The sequence below is a fragment of the Anarrhichthys ocellatus genome, unplaced genomic scaffold, assembly GCF_004355925.1.
Source record: "Anarrhichthys ocellatus isolate YVR2014 unplaced genomic scaffold, GSC_Weel_1.0 scaffold23, whole genome shotgun sequence".
Lineage (NCBI taxonomy): Eukaryota > Metazoa > Chordata > Actinopteri > Perciformes > Anarhichadidae > Anarrhichthys > Anarrhichthys ocellatus.
The window spans coordinates 1,856,249-1,871,220 of NW_022280053.1; the positions used below are offsets into that span (position 1 = coordinate 1,856,249).

At 43.3% G+C, this 14,972-nt stretch overlaps 1 protein-coding gene across 12 annotated transcripts in view; it reads right to left on the bottom strand.

The window, feature by feature from the left end:
• The window catches only part of dab2ipb (DAB2 interacting protein b), a 123,176-nt gene that overhangs the window by 14,401 nt on the left and 93,803 nt on the right, over positions 1-14,972 (bottom strand). For all 12 annotated transcript variants that reach the window (XM_031860074.1, XM_031860073.1, XM_031860072.1 and 9 more), the window contains 5 exons: positions 14,103-14,657; positions 3,757-3,901; positions 2,362-2,506; positions 987-1,223; positions 613-814 (listed from right to left, as the gene is read on the bottom strand). In XM_031860074.1, the coding sequence (XP_031715934.1) occupies positions 613-814; positions 987-1,223; positions 2,362-2,506; positions 3,757-3,901; positions 14,103-14,657 (1,284 nt within the window). The remainder of the gene's footprint in view (positions 1-612; positions 815-986; positions 1,224-2,361; positions 2,507-3,756; positions 3,902-14,102; positions 14,658-14,972) is intronic.

Below are 14,972 nucleotides of genomic sequence, written 5' to 3' on the forward strand. Positions count from 1 at the left end.
TTGCAGAATTTGATATTTGCATATTTGTTAGACCTAGTTATTTTCCCTACGCCATGCAATCAACTCTCTTATTCAGACAACATGCTGAATAATGGATCAGGCCGGCCAGTCTGATGGACTCAACCAGACTCACTGTGATTCCTGAATTATTGAAAGACAAGGTTTCAGAGAACTGGATGCTCCTCAAATCTGCCCTTTATCTAATTATTACCAGCTTCCCATCTGCTACCAGAGCTAATGTAAACGTCCTTGTGAATCCATTAATATGCCTCACCCAGCCTCTGACTTCTCAGAGTTCTCCCCTTGTGCTCTGTTTATGTAATGCAATCATGAATTATTGATTGATGTACGATAAACATCCTAATGTAGTCTAAGCATGATTCAAGTCCTCAAGCTTGTGATTGAAGACCTTTGGAACTTCTGTAAATTGAATCCAATAATTTATTTATGCAGAATATCTATATATCTCTATTTATTTAGAAACTAATGCATTATAATTTCCAGTATAATAATAATAATAATATGGAATGTGGAATAGTGTATCCTGCAAACCCTGGTGATGGCTTTGCTTTGTGCTGAAATGATAGAATAGTATTTTGCCATCTTCAGTACCTGGTCCATCTGGGACACCACCTCAGAGAGGAGGGAGTGCAGGGTGGAGAGTTCCCTGCCGAGGTCGATGTACCCCTCGAAGCCTGCCGTGTTGGAGATCGTCTCCGGGTTCGAGATTTCGAGCAGGAAGCGCTGCATATTGGTCCACTCGTGCTCCAGGAACTGGTTCATGAAGGACATGTACTCTTCCTTGTTACCAAATCTGACGGCAAACAGGGACAGGAAAGGGAAACCGGGACAAAGAGCAATGCGGAAATGTTATTTTAGTAATTTCCACAATCTTTCTGCTAAAAAGATGGGCATATGTTCATGGTTCCTTCATCCAAACAAACTCCTTACAACAAACACACACACACACACACACACACACTCACTTGGTGAAGTTTGCCAGGTTCTGCGTGACTTTAGCGATGAGCGTGAGCGTGCGTGCCGTGCGGTCGTCTGGATACTCCTGCATCAAGTTGAAAAGCGATGGGGACATGATGGCCGGACAGAGAAAGCGCAGGAACAAGGAAGCGCTGATCAAACGCTCACTGATGTCCGGTCGACCCCGGTTGCTGCATTCCTGCCGCCATGACGCAAAGACCTCTTTCAGTTCTCGTGGAAAGACGCTGTAGAGAAAGAGAGACAGAAGTCACGTTTAAAGAGCGGACTAAAAGTGAGCTTTACCTCGTTCAACATGAATGAGTAGAAATCTAAGGTTCTTTAACAACGAGTAGAGAAAGGTGGGTCGCATTAATCAGTTTTTGGCACATTTCCTGTTCTCCTGTTTCACTTTCAGTCCTACTTCGAGACGTAAGAATAAAATGAATTCATCAAATTTTGCACGACTTAAAAAGGCTGTTAATTTCAGAGCGCTCAAGAGCTCTCCTCAGTTGGTTCAGGATATATCCTGGAGGACTGCACTGCAGAAATAGAGATGAGCACATGCTGTACCTTCTGAGTGAAGCTTTGAGAGTGATTGTAAAAAGACTGGTCATGATGAATAACATCACTCGCTGAAGCCATCAGCGTTTAGCATATTATTTGCATCTGATTTGAACATTTGATAGGACTTTTCTCTCTCTCTCTCTCTCTCTTGTTTTTTGTATTCGTCATGGGTGAGAACAGAACAACAAGTAGGAAGCTGTTACTGATTTGATTGCAATCACTTTCCATCCATCATGTGGCACTAAATTATCATTGTGCTGAATTTGTTTGCAACTCCTGTTTGGTTTCTTTTGTTTCCATTTCAGCATCATGTATCCCCATATATACACAAAACTGGAGATATTGAAGATTTTTAAACAAATAAAAGGAACTTCTTGAAATTAAATCCTGGTCTCAGATTGGAGTGAACATGTGATCCCCTGAGAGCTGCTCTGAAAGGTTACTCCTACACTTTGCTGTAAGTAGGAGGAAGCTGCTGGATAAATGTGTCTTTTGTTTGACTTTTAGTGAAGTTTTACTGCAAAGTTGGCTCCGTAGAGCATATCTCACATATCCAAGTTTTGAACAACAGATGTCTTTGAAAACTGACAACTGCTGCGAACTGGCACGCAACCTGATGAAAGACCCCTTCAATGGCATTGTTTTATTGTTATCAAGTCTGTTTACAAGAGACAATTCATGGGATAAGGGATTTCTAAAATTAAACATGTAATAAAGCAGAATGCACATTCAATATGGTGAAGTATGGATATTGTTAAGAGGTACAGTGTGTGCCATTAGACACTCCTTGTCTTGACTAGTACGTGCTCCGGTATTCACCAGTACGAGTTGATGATTTTGCAGAAGGCCAGCTCACAGCACATCTTCAGGTTGCTCTGGTGTTCGTGCAGGTCACCTGAGGAGCACCTGGACGGATCCACCTCACAGTTCTCATCTGACTCGTACAGAGCCTTAATGAACTCACCTGAAATAAAAATGAAAACACTTCAGGAAATGAAGGAACAAATGGGCTTCTGTAGACGTCTGTGATAGAGCTGCTGTGGGAGTAACTTGTCTTGTTTGCGCTGGTGATTTGAAGTGCTTTTTTTAGTACTGCTGAGCTGAGCAACAGGAGGAAGAATATGACGTCGAAGCTACAGGGAACAGAGTTTGGTATCGTCCTTGAGATTTTAGTAAGCTGAACCATGAACTAAAACAATTAAGACAAAGACCGACAGACCTTGAAGAGTCATATAAGCCAAACAAGGTTACACTCACAAAAAAGAGGAATGAAAACATGTCCTTTTTGCTACCCCCTTTGGGATAAAAGACCATTAATGCTACGACCTTAATGAGTCAGCAGCTGTAAAAGAGAGCTCACGGGTGTACTTGTGTTATCCCAGTCTCAGTTTCAGGGATTTCATATGTTAAACAAAAAAAAACTCTTATCAAAAACAGTGATGCATAAGTTACCAGAACCCCAATATCTATCTGAATCAATCGACAGAGACATGCATGAGAACAGGCAGCATCCCTTGTTCCAAAGACATAAACACACACGTTGAGCATGAATATTAGCAGCATACAGGGAAAGATGTGACGAGTGACAGGAAGGATGTGTGCCGGTTGTAGATTAAACTGCCAATGTGTACATATCGGAATCAGGGAGAGAGAAGAGCACACAGTGCATACAGAGTGCTTATTGTTAGGTCTGCAGGCGGACAAACACACTTGATCTAACCTTGGACTAACATTGTAGAGAGACAAAATAATCACCCCATAATAATTTTTCCACTAAGCGGATCTTGTGAGTGGTTAAGAATTCCAAAAGCGTCTGTCAGAGGCAGACGCAGAAATGTTTCCTCTCACAGTCTGTATTGTGTGACGTCCAAGACGAGCTTCTGAAGCAACAAACTGAAACGCTTCAGCTGTCAAAAGGATTCGTGGGAGGAGAGGACCAACGCGTTCAATCTCTAAATGTCACTTTTGCTTCATTCTATTGTTCATTTAATTTACTGACACTCAACATCTCTGAGTTTAAGAGGTGAATGTGAAGACAAGAGATGATCAGCAACATGCAGCAGAAGAAACAGACAAACAGATGAAAACAGGACTACATAACGAGAACAGCTTTTCTTTTTGCTCTCAGAACTATTTCAGCCCTTTTCTCAGAGGAACGGCAGCAGATCACATCACTCTGCCTCCGCCCCCCTTCCAGATCACTGCTCCACTCACCCAGGGCGTCCTGCAGGTACTTCTGCCCCACCAGTTTGAGGTATTCCTCGATGGCCTTCGTCGCCAGCGTGTTCTCTCTGAAGATGAGGTGCTCGTTCTCCCCGCAACGATCCACCTCTGACATCATCAGGTCTGTGAGGAAGTCCTGCAGGACAAAACAAGACAAGCAGAGGGTTAATGACTGCAAGTTATACAATCCTATGTGATTATCCACACTTAAAGTCCCCCTCCTTCGTTCCTACAGTTGGATGTTTGAGCCTCACTGCAGAATGATGTGCAGAGTTTGACACTAGAAGTCTTTGTTTCACGTCCGTGCGGGAGAAAGTTTTATTGTATTGAATTGAAAAATCAGTATCAGACACACAAAGAAGACTTTCTTGTACTCTTCCGCCATTTCAGACACTGTTATCGCTCCTGTTCAGCGGCCCTCTGTGTGCTTCCGGCCTGAACCAGTCACCTGACTAGTCTCCCGCTGGTGATCACTAATTAACCACAGCATGCACACACTCCCCATCCACTACCTGTTTACCAGATTGTCTTTAGTTGCCATGACTCTGCAAGCCTTCTCTTCTGTCTCGCCTGCAGTAGTTGTGTTTGTTGGTCCTTATGTGCCAGTTTATGTGTTCACAGTGGGGTGGTAGAGAATGGAAGCAATTAAATAACTGTAAAGCATATATAAATAACGGTGTGGATGAAAATAATGCACATGTGCACTGCTTAGTCTTCAACTATTTCCGCGACTATCTTCGTAAAAGGTTAGCAGTGTTGCTCACAAACCCCCCTTCATTAACTGGTGCTATCAGTCACACCTGTGTGCTATGTGCAAACGCTGTCTCTTAATTTACTACAGTGCAATGACTCAACAGGTTTTCAAATCCCATTTTTATGACCAGTGAATGTGGAAAAAAGCATAATCGTGTCATTATAATAAATGGAGGGGAAACAAAACGTCTGACATATCCGGAGCTGAAACTTAGTATGCAGAAAGAAACATGTTTACCAGCTGATGAAACATAGTGACAGGACTCATATTTGTATATAATGGCAGCAAACATTTTCTTCACTTCCACTTAAATGCTCCGAGAGTGATTTTGACACCCGTTATGCTGTGCAATGAGTGAACGAAGACAGAAATAAATGCTCGTCTCTGTTTCCCAGGATGTGCATTATAGCCAGGGAGCAGCAGGACCCAAGTTTCTACCAAAGTTAGATATATATATATGTAGAAGAGTATAAGTTATCTCCATAAAGGACTATATGGTATTCATCAGGTGAAGATAGAGGCATTAAAAGCTTCCAAAATTCAAAGTCTGAAAGGGAGAGAGGGAAATGGAGCCATCTGGGGATGAATCATCCTCTTGTTTAGATCCCTTCAACACATTTCTGGCTGTACTCTCATGTAAGTCCCCTGGCAGCTTGTTAAACCAGGGGAACCAGCGTGGCGGCAAGGGAGAAGAGAGGCAAGTGACAGATGTACAGAGGGAAATAGAGAAGGAGAGGAAGAAGAGACAGAGCAGCGTTCTTTAAAGAACAGAGGAGGAGGCGGAAAGAACGCGACAGAGCCTCTCAGACGGTTTCTATAGCTGCTGCAGAAAGCCTGTTATCCGACTAATCAGAGGAACACAACAGGGAGCCAATCATCCACTGATGTGCAGCGAGAGGAGACTTTTTGGTTAACGGCATTCGCACATTTCACACATGCTCCATACACATATATAATACACACAGACACACACACACACACACACACACACACACACACACACACACCTACTAAATCTCAACTTTTAATAAATGCGCATTCATTGTAACACAACATTACAATAATGTCTACAAAGCAATCCAAATAAAGTACAACTGTGTCTGCATTAGTATTTAAAATACAAATACTAGTAGATACTAGGTAGTATCGTGGCGAAGCCTTCACAATGGAGATTTGAGGGGCACTCAGAGCAACGGAAAAAAGGTAAATCAAAGTCAGGGTATGATACACTAAAGTCACTAAACATCTCTTTGAGTTCGGTTCAATGACGAGAATAAGAAATGGAAAGAGCTTTAAAAGAGTGACTGTGAGAAAGGCCAGGAAAAGGAAGCGAACTATGACGACTCTGAAGGAGTTCCAAGCTTCAGAGGCGGAGATTGGAGAGACGGCACATACAACAACACTTGGCCGGGCAGTTGACCAGACACGGCTTTATGAGGGGGAAGAGGAGAGAGAGGCCGTCCTAAACCAGGAAAAACCTCACATGACATCTCGGCTACAGTTTGCCAGAAGCCACGTGAGAGAGTTTACGGTCTGAGGACACCAACATTTAACGCTTTGGCCATTAGACTAAATACCATGTTGGATTACACATCATCATAAACACATAAATCCCCCCCCACAGTGAAGCACAGCGGTGGCAGCTTCATGCTGTGGGGCTGATTTTCTGCAACAAGCCCCAGAAAAATTCTGAGGGTAGAGGGCGAAATGAATTCAGGAATATAAAGGGAAATCCTGGGGAAAAAAATACTAATTATGCAGTCTGCAAGAAACATGCAACTTGGGAGGAGATTTGCTTTCCAGAAAGACAATGAAGCCAAAGCTACAGCAGCTTGAAGACAATATCTGTCCTGGAGAGAATCAAGGATGTAATTGCTTCCAAAGGTGCGTCTAACTATAAAGCAAAGAGTCTCTGCCTGCCTGCCTGCCTGCCTGTCCTAGAACAGCTCAACTGATATACTTCACACTTGACAGCTGTATCGCACTGGACCACTGGAGCGCTTTGTCTACTTTGGTGAAATTTTGACACTTTGAGTATTAATACATTTTGAATAAATGTCCTCAACAGGCAGACCTGCTCTACTTCATAAGCAGGGGTGATGTCAACGAAAGCTACTAACGCGCCGATTTGGAAATGAACTCCACTGAGTGTATCTCACCAATGTTTCTGGCTGCGAGTAAGCTCAACTTGGGTGTGTTTGGTGTCTTTTTCATGGATTTGGTGATTTGGGTGCGCCAGTAAAAAGCCTGCTTGATTAACTTTTCACCCTCTCTCTTACTAGGAATGTTGTTTTTGGCAGTGTTAGCAGAACTAGGCCTTCTAAAAATTTATATTCTGATGTAAAACTATTAACTATTAGTAAAACTATTAATACTGTCCAATAAAAGTCCCGTGAAGAGCAAAAGAGAGACATCAGCTAATAAAATAAATATAAAATACTTGATTTCTATAACAGTTTGATCACTTTGTAGAGAACCATTTCATGTTGACATGAAACTGTCTTTTTTTCCTGTTGATTAGTCTCAAAAAAGCCAGATTAAAATTACTCTGATTCAAGGTTGTAAGACAAAACATGAACTTTAATCACTGAAAATCATCCCTACACTCCTGTTTCTAATGATATCTTCTAGTCCAGGAATCTCATTTATGCCGACAGCATTACACATTAGGTTACACTTTATAGGAAGAAAATGTCATCCCAATTATGATCTTTCCTCTAACCTAGTCACCCCTCTTTGGCTCTCTCCCTCCCTCCTCTCTGCTCTCCGCCGAGGCGAGGCAAATGCAGGCCTGATTAGAGAGGACGGTTATATGAAATAGAGGAGGAGAGAGACTGAATCTGAAAAATTAAACTGAGAGAGAGAGAGAGAGAGATCACAAGAGAGACAGAATTATTCCTGCTAGCAGCCTAAAACAAAAATGAGATCCATCCACCGCTGATAATCTCTTACAGGGACATGCTACAAACACATTGTTGAGCTCAACACTGTATAGGTGGAGGACACAGTTCAGCTGCGTCACAGTTAATCAAAACACATGGATACAACGCAAGCACAGGGACCATAACGCTGGATTTGCACACTATCTCGTCTCTGCATGAAGTACAAACTGCATACATAATGTCAATGCATACCATATGCTCTCAAGATTGATTTTTTTGGTTCCCTGGTCCTCATTTTAGTATGTTACTAAAAAAGACTTGCAGCACCTTGGCCATTTCATTGATTTATTTTACAACAGCATGGTAATGCAAACTGTGACCACCATCCCTAATTTGAAAGTCTGCTGCATTGACATGCTTTTATGTAGGAAATTCAAACCAGGAAGATGTGAATTTGTGTTAAAAAGTCACATCAAGTTTATTTATACAGCCCAATGCAACAAGACCAAAAGTCTAACATCATGCTCGCGGCTCTGTGAGGCTGTACATAGCACTGCTTTGAGTTAAATGCTGATATCGGTATGCTAACCAGCCGATATTGGCGGTTTCCCAACACCAGGGACACCGACAAAACACAAGTTACACTTGAGACGAACTGCGAATGTCATAGTTTTGCAGGTATTTGGTCATAAACCAAGTACTGACCAAACAAAGATGTTGCCTAATCACACCAGGGGATCACCAAAGTCAGCAGGATTCATGCTCTGGGGACCATGAATGTCTGTAGCCTATAACATTTCATGCCAATGCCAAAACTTTGTCCACTAAAATGATTTACCTCTGATTGTTTATAATTTTCAAGTCTCTTCAAGTGGTATTTATACATTTTATCATTTTAATCTGTGGAAACCGATGTTTGCACAGCAATGTATGTCGGCAGTAATGTATTTATTATATATATATATATATACACACCACCACTGTGTTATGAAAGTCTGAAATCACGCCCTAAAAAGAGACGGGAGCTCCGTTATTTTCCCTCCCGTCATCCCTCAGCCTTTTCTCTGACGATGTCCTCAATCCTGCAGCCCCCCCTTCCTTTCCCTCTGCCTCAGTGCTAATAAGGAGAAGTAGAAGACTCTCTGTATCGCTGCCACATCTCATCAGCCGAACCATGCCTCAAAGAGAAATCAACACACAGTGCACAGGGACAGGAGGGTGAAATGAAGATAGGGTCGGAGTGAAGGGTAGACGGCGGAGCCCGGCTGATCAGATCTAATAAATAGTCGGGAACAGGGTCCTGTTGGAAGAGATGAGAAGCTCCCTGTGGATGTAGATGGGGTTACTTGCCAGTAAAAACTCATAAAGTCTTGCGCTGATGTACACACAACAATGTAATCACCACTAGGCACAGCCCTGTGTGTGTGTGTGTGCACTGCTTACATCTCTTTTCGGAAATATTCCACTGCACAATTTGCAGGCAGCAAGTTTTGAAGCTGAAATATAGATTCACAGGCCTCGACTGAAGAGACAACTCAGTCTGCAAGATCGTGGCCAAGACTCTCGCACAGACAAACCTGAACACAGAACACAGCGGTGTTTTAAATGACGTGCTTTGTAATTACCGCACCGTGCATAGCAAAGAACATCGAGGTTGGGAAAGAATAAAGAGAGAAAATGTTGACAAAAAGAGGGTCGGGTTTACACTTTGAACGCGCTCAGATGTTTAAAAAAACGTGTTTCTATGGTAATACAAGATTGAGAGCAATAAAAGGCCTTAAAAGGAAAATACTGGAGCAGGAACAAGCCTGAGGTTAAGTTACAGAACATTGTCTTCTTAATTCAGCCTCTTTAAAACGGTCTGAACCTGAAGAGCATGCGAGCGTCTCACCAGAGTTCAAATATCACACACTGCTCACTTTACCCAGCTGTATCACGTGAATGGGAATCAATGCAAACGGCTAAACGATGACGAGCTCATGTGATTTAAATGTATCTATAGCACCGCTTGCTTATTTTCAGGGTTTCCTGCTGTCGAACGAGTGTCTTAATGACAGAAAAGCTTTTTTTTTGTGGCTGTATTCAATCCCGACGATGTCGAACGGAGCATAAATAGAGCGTAAAAGATTTCCATTTGGCATCGTGCTTATGCTTTGTTCATGTATTGTTTCTATCTTGTGAATGGATAAACAAACATCATTAATGGAGAAGTCATGGTTTGCGAAACTAATGGGATTCATTAGAAAAACAAAATGGAAATAACCTGTTGATGCTTCGAGAGCTGCTATTCAGGTAAGTGTGTTTATACACCAAAAGGCACAAATACAATTTTTTAGATAATTTGAAATGGGTTGAATAATTTCGGAAAAAAGAGTTGAATGTGAGGAGGAAATAGAAACCCAATAACATAAGCAATTTGACTGATCGATGGGTTCAGTTGTCCAGCCTGGGGGAAAGGGCTGATGAAAGACCCAGGGGGAGAAAAACAGGAACCACTCCAGCCTCTCCATCCTTTCGCTCTCCTCATCTTTCCATCTCTTTCTGCCTCCCCTGGTTTCCCTCCCTGGAGACTGGTGGCTAGTATTACGGAGTCATAGCCTGCAGCTCTTCCTGTGAGGGTCACATTGGGTTGACTGAGAGGACTGGAGGCCGAATGGAAATGAAAGCAGGTTCTTCCCGAAGGCTCGTTATTCAACACAAAAACAGGAAGGGCTGCAGCTCTCCCAATTTAGCTGCTAAGTGCACGTGATCATTATGAAGCTGCGTTAGACTGGAGGGAGTCTTATAGCCAGTGTCATCAGCATACCAACGTCATGTCTGCTGGCTTACTCTGCATATTCTCCGTGTGTTCTACAGTATATGGCTGTCGATCTTGTGTTTCTATTAAGTGTTAAGTGCAATCCACGAAGCCCATACATGCATTTGATTATTAAATAGAAATGTTGCCCTCTATAACATGACATTTAGTCTCATATTGAGTCTTAAAATCTTATTTAAAAAATATATATTTTTACAAGCGCCAACATTGTGAAACCAGGCAGAAAACGGTGAGACAAAAGTGACATCATCTCTGCTGTTCTTAGACACATCGACACTTTGAAACAATACAAATATTTTATTTGTATGCCTTGCTGTGCACATGTATGTTTGTCATTTAAAACTACACGAAGGCAGATGAATCTCATAAAAATAGAGTGTCGAGGAGACTGAGAGGACATCCATGTTAGTTCATCATAAGAGAGTTCACCACTGGCATGTATTGGAGAAGCAACTAAATATTTACAGGTTATTGTCTCAATAAAAAAATGATACTGACAACTTCACTGTTGACAGCGCTGAATGCATTAAGAAGTGTGCTGAACGTAACTGTGCTGACGACAATTCACCACAGAGGGTGTAGAGAGGAGAGACTCACATATGTTGCCCTCTTAAAAGCGGGGCTGTTAGTTTACCTTGAGGAGCAGTAAAATAACAATGGCACAATAACCAGGACACCACCCTCGTCCGGCCAGTTATCATAAGCATAAATCCTCCTTATCGTCGCTTCCAACAGTCGGCACGGCCGAGAGGAGCGGCAACAAAATTAGAACATAATCTTCCCGAAGGGGGCGAGGCGTCAAGAAGACTAGATCAATAACGCTGAGGATTCGTGCCAGAAGTGGAGATATCTTCCGATGAAAGAAAGGTGAACGTCTCCAGGCAGTTCCGACACAGCAGAGGGTTCTGTTATTGTTACCGGGGAGCTTCCGGTAGTGCTGTTTGGGTGTGCGGACATGTCCCACGGGGCAGGAGACGAACAGGTGTTACAGCGCAGGCTCATTTTGATTGTGGCTGGGTTTAATAAAAATCTGTTAAAAGAGAAAGCAGACTATTCATTTGTGTTCCAACCTACAGCCACGGTGGACACCTCTGACCTTTCCCTATGCTATACAAAGCCACATATATCTTAATACAACTGCAGGCCTATTTGCTCATGCACAAAATTGAATAACTGACCTGCCACCACCTGCTAATGTCTTTGTGATTAATACGTAGGTAGGTGTGTGTGCGTATAAAGTTAGCGTCTGTGCCGCGACGCAGGGCCTGCTCGTCATGCTCGGCAATGCATCCAGACATCAATACGGCGTCCACAATGACATCCCTCCAGAGAGCCTTGGCCTCAAGATGCAATGAAGCATGAAAGAGAGATGAAGCAAGACAAAGACGGAAAGTAGGGAGAGAACAAGAGGGAAGGAGCGAGTGTGCAACGGAGCACAACATTGGGCGGGGGGGGGTAATTACCCGGTGATGGGTGATAAAATGACACAGGACGAAACAGAAGTCTAGAAGGTGTTGCATGCTAATGCATGTTACAAACCTGCAATCTACATCTCGCAAACAATGGGCGGCTACGATTAAAAGCCGTTTTACCACCTGTGCACAGCCGATTAAATGCGACGCACATCGGCAGAACTTCAGAACTACAAAGTTACAGCCGCATTTCCCAAAAAAAGAAACGGTCACCTCTGCTGGGTGACAGAAAATGTGCTCGTGGTCTTTTGTCACTGCCTTAATGTGACAACAGTGCAACGATTCTGTCCGAACTACAGAAATCCAGTGTGGTGGTGACAGGATTAGATACTGACTCATGGATTTGACTCGAGTCTGAATAGTTGGAAGACGACACAATGATAAGAATGGGGGATGAATAAGCCAAAGGCTCTATTAAACATTTGCAGGAAAACAATAAAACCCAGCTGAGAGGAGTTTATCCTCGCTCAAGAGAATGTGCTCGATTCCTAAATATAACCCACCAATGACAGCAAAGACCGCACCCAAGTTGACAGTAAATGAAAAATAGAACTTAACCGCTGTATTGTGAAGGAGTAAACAGCGCAACATTGGGCCAAGATATGTGTACATCAAGCATCCGTGCCGCAGCAGAGGATGTCCTAATTAGGCCTCAGCAATATTTTAGAATAAGTGGTGTCTTTGTGTGCTCGTTTGGCATCATGACATGGCTGCTTTATCCATCAGGGCTGAAGGGAAATGTACTTGAGTGTATGTGTACTGCCTAATGTCAGACCACTTCACCGCGTCTTGAACGATGAAAGTCTTTTCAGAAAGGAAGTTGTCGCTAACAGCACTGATGCTTGACATTTTGAAGCAGCTTTCATTAATTCTTCCTGTTCACGTCAGTCCGAAAGCTTCTGTTTTGCCTGTTCTTCAAAAGGCAACAGCAGCTGTTTTTCCCCCGTGTATTTACAGCCCCGCAAAGACAAAAATGAAAAGGAATGTTTTCCTGTTTGCATTTGGTGAACACAGACTACCCACAGTAGTGCGGGTACATACGTATGTATGTGAGAGTCTCTTTAATGTTGAGCAACCTTGAAGTATCTCTAGTGCTGTTTCACAAGATGCTCATCCACCAGCAAGCAGAAAACCAGCCAAAAAAGAAGGAACGGGAGGTGAGAGAGAAGTAAAAGTGTTCGTGGGGATTAATTAATTGAAGATGATTAAGGATGTGGCTGTCTCTCCGGGGACCAGCAGAGGCCTTCTCTCCCATCCATCAGCGGCTCTCAGTAGTCCCTAAACTGGAAGACTGGCGGTACAGTGTGGATGGACATCGCTTCTTAAGCACTGATCATTCATCACTCCGCTGAGATGCGATAAAGAAAGATTCAAAGCTCTGCTGATGAGACACTGTCAGGAAAACTAAATTGAGGCGCGCGAGCGAACTGACGAGGCGGTGAAGACGGCGACGTCGACGCTGCGGTAAAGAAAGCAGCCCGAAGCAACATTCCACTACAAGCAGACAGTTATTTCAGACAGAACAAGACCAACGAGATGCCTATTTCCTGACAATCATTAGAAATGCCTTGGAACGGAATTAGATTTATCAGTATTATTAAACCTCTTTCATTATTAATGGGCGAATAGTTTTCTCAATTCATCAGTTAATCGTTTGGTCTATGAAAAGAAGGAAACTGTCAAAATAAATGCCTTGTGTGTCTTTTCAGAATACAACTCAATTCATTTAAACGTCTTGCCAACGGACCAAAACTTCAAAATATTCAACAACTAACTGTCTGCTGATTCAACTTTAAGCTCCTTTGCGTCCTCTTTTCATCAGCAGCCAATGAGATGGCTTTCCCTCCCATGTCTCGCTCTCTGATGTTATGTAGGTGAAAATGCCGACGTTTGTCTCACTGCACTCAAAAGACAAAACACTGTGCTGTCAAAGTAAAGTGAAATACAGACATTTCCGGGATGGATGGGAGATTATCTGAGTCCAACGGCCTGCTGTCATGGGAGACTTAGCTCCCACTGTGGTAGACTAATCTCCCCCGTGCTCGCAGTGCTACAGACAGCGGCGGATATATTGTGTCCTGCATCGGTATGCCGTGAAGCACTGCAGGGGATACATGGAAGGGATTAGCTTGAGTTAAAAATGTAATACAGGCTGGTGCGGCGAGAGGAAATCACCTCTCTGTCTGGTCTTTGTCTGCTCTGTATCACAGCTGTGGGGGGGGGGTCGACAGTTCATAGGAAGAGCAGGCAGCGGAGGAATAGTTAACCTCTGTGCGCTACATAATGTCTCGTCAGTACCTCATGGCAAGATAATAGGTTGACACTCTGGTTTTGTTATCCATTATGTCTCCGTGGGGTGAGTGCAAACGTGGGGGAAATGGAAATAAATCATCATTACTGTTGGTACTAACCTTGGCCTTGCCGGTGCTCTGTAGAATGTGGACCAGCGCACACGCCATCTCCTCCTTGTTCTTGACGCTAATCCCGGGCTCGAGCACCGAGCAAAGCAGCATGTAGTTGTTGGTGGTGTACTCGGCAAACTCCTTGTACATCTCCATGGGAAGGATGTTCATACTCTGATAGCGTGCCTTGATCCTAATCATGGGCCCGGACAGCTTGCCCTTCGGGGGGGTGGGCGTGCTGACGGGATACCACTTCTCCATAAACTGTCGTCCGGTAACCGTCGCGACGGGGATATTGACGAGTCCAATGTAATTGTTTTTATCTTTCTTCTTCTTCTTGTCCGTGTCTTTGTAGAGGTGGGCCGTGACACTTTTGACAGCGGGCAGGTTGTTGAACTCAAAGTGCTCTCCCCAAAAGACATTGTCGGTCTTGAGTTTGCAGGTGGTGCGGGCGTAGAGCGAGTCATCCAGACAAAGCTCGCAGAAGTATTTCTTTTTGGCCGGCAGGTCCTTGGCCTCGATGATCCAGAGCCGCAGCAGGTTCTCCACCCGGCGACTGTTGTCCTGGAGAGGATGATGGGACGTGGTTTAGAAAGGTCAACAACATCCTCACTGGAAACTTTATAAGAATAAAATATATATACAGTAGTTCAAAATGATAGTTTCAGTGGGAAACTTATCTGGTAAACCAACAACCTAAATGAATGAAATGTCTCCAAATAAATGAGATTTAAACGAGAATCTGCCTCAAACCCTGGTTTTGAAGTTTCTCCATTTTAAATGACGTAAACAATTCATTAAGTACTTCAATCATTTCAATTGAAAAGCTTTTCTCTGCTGCGCTTGCGGTAGCTAAGACACCTCACTCCGACATTATTA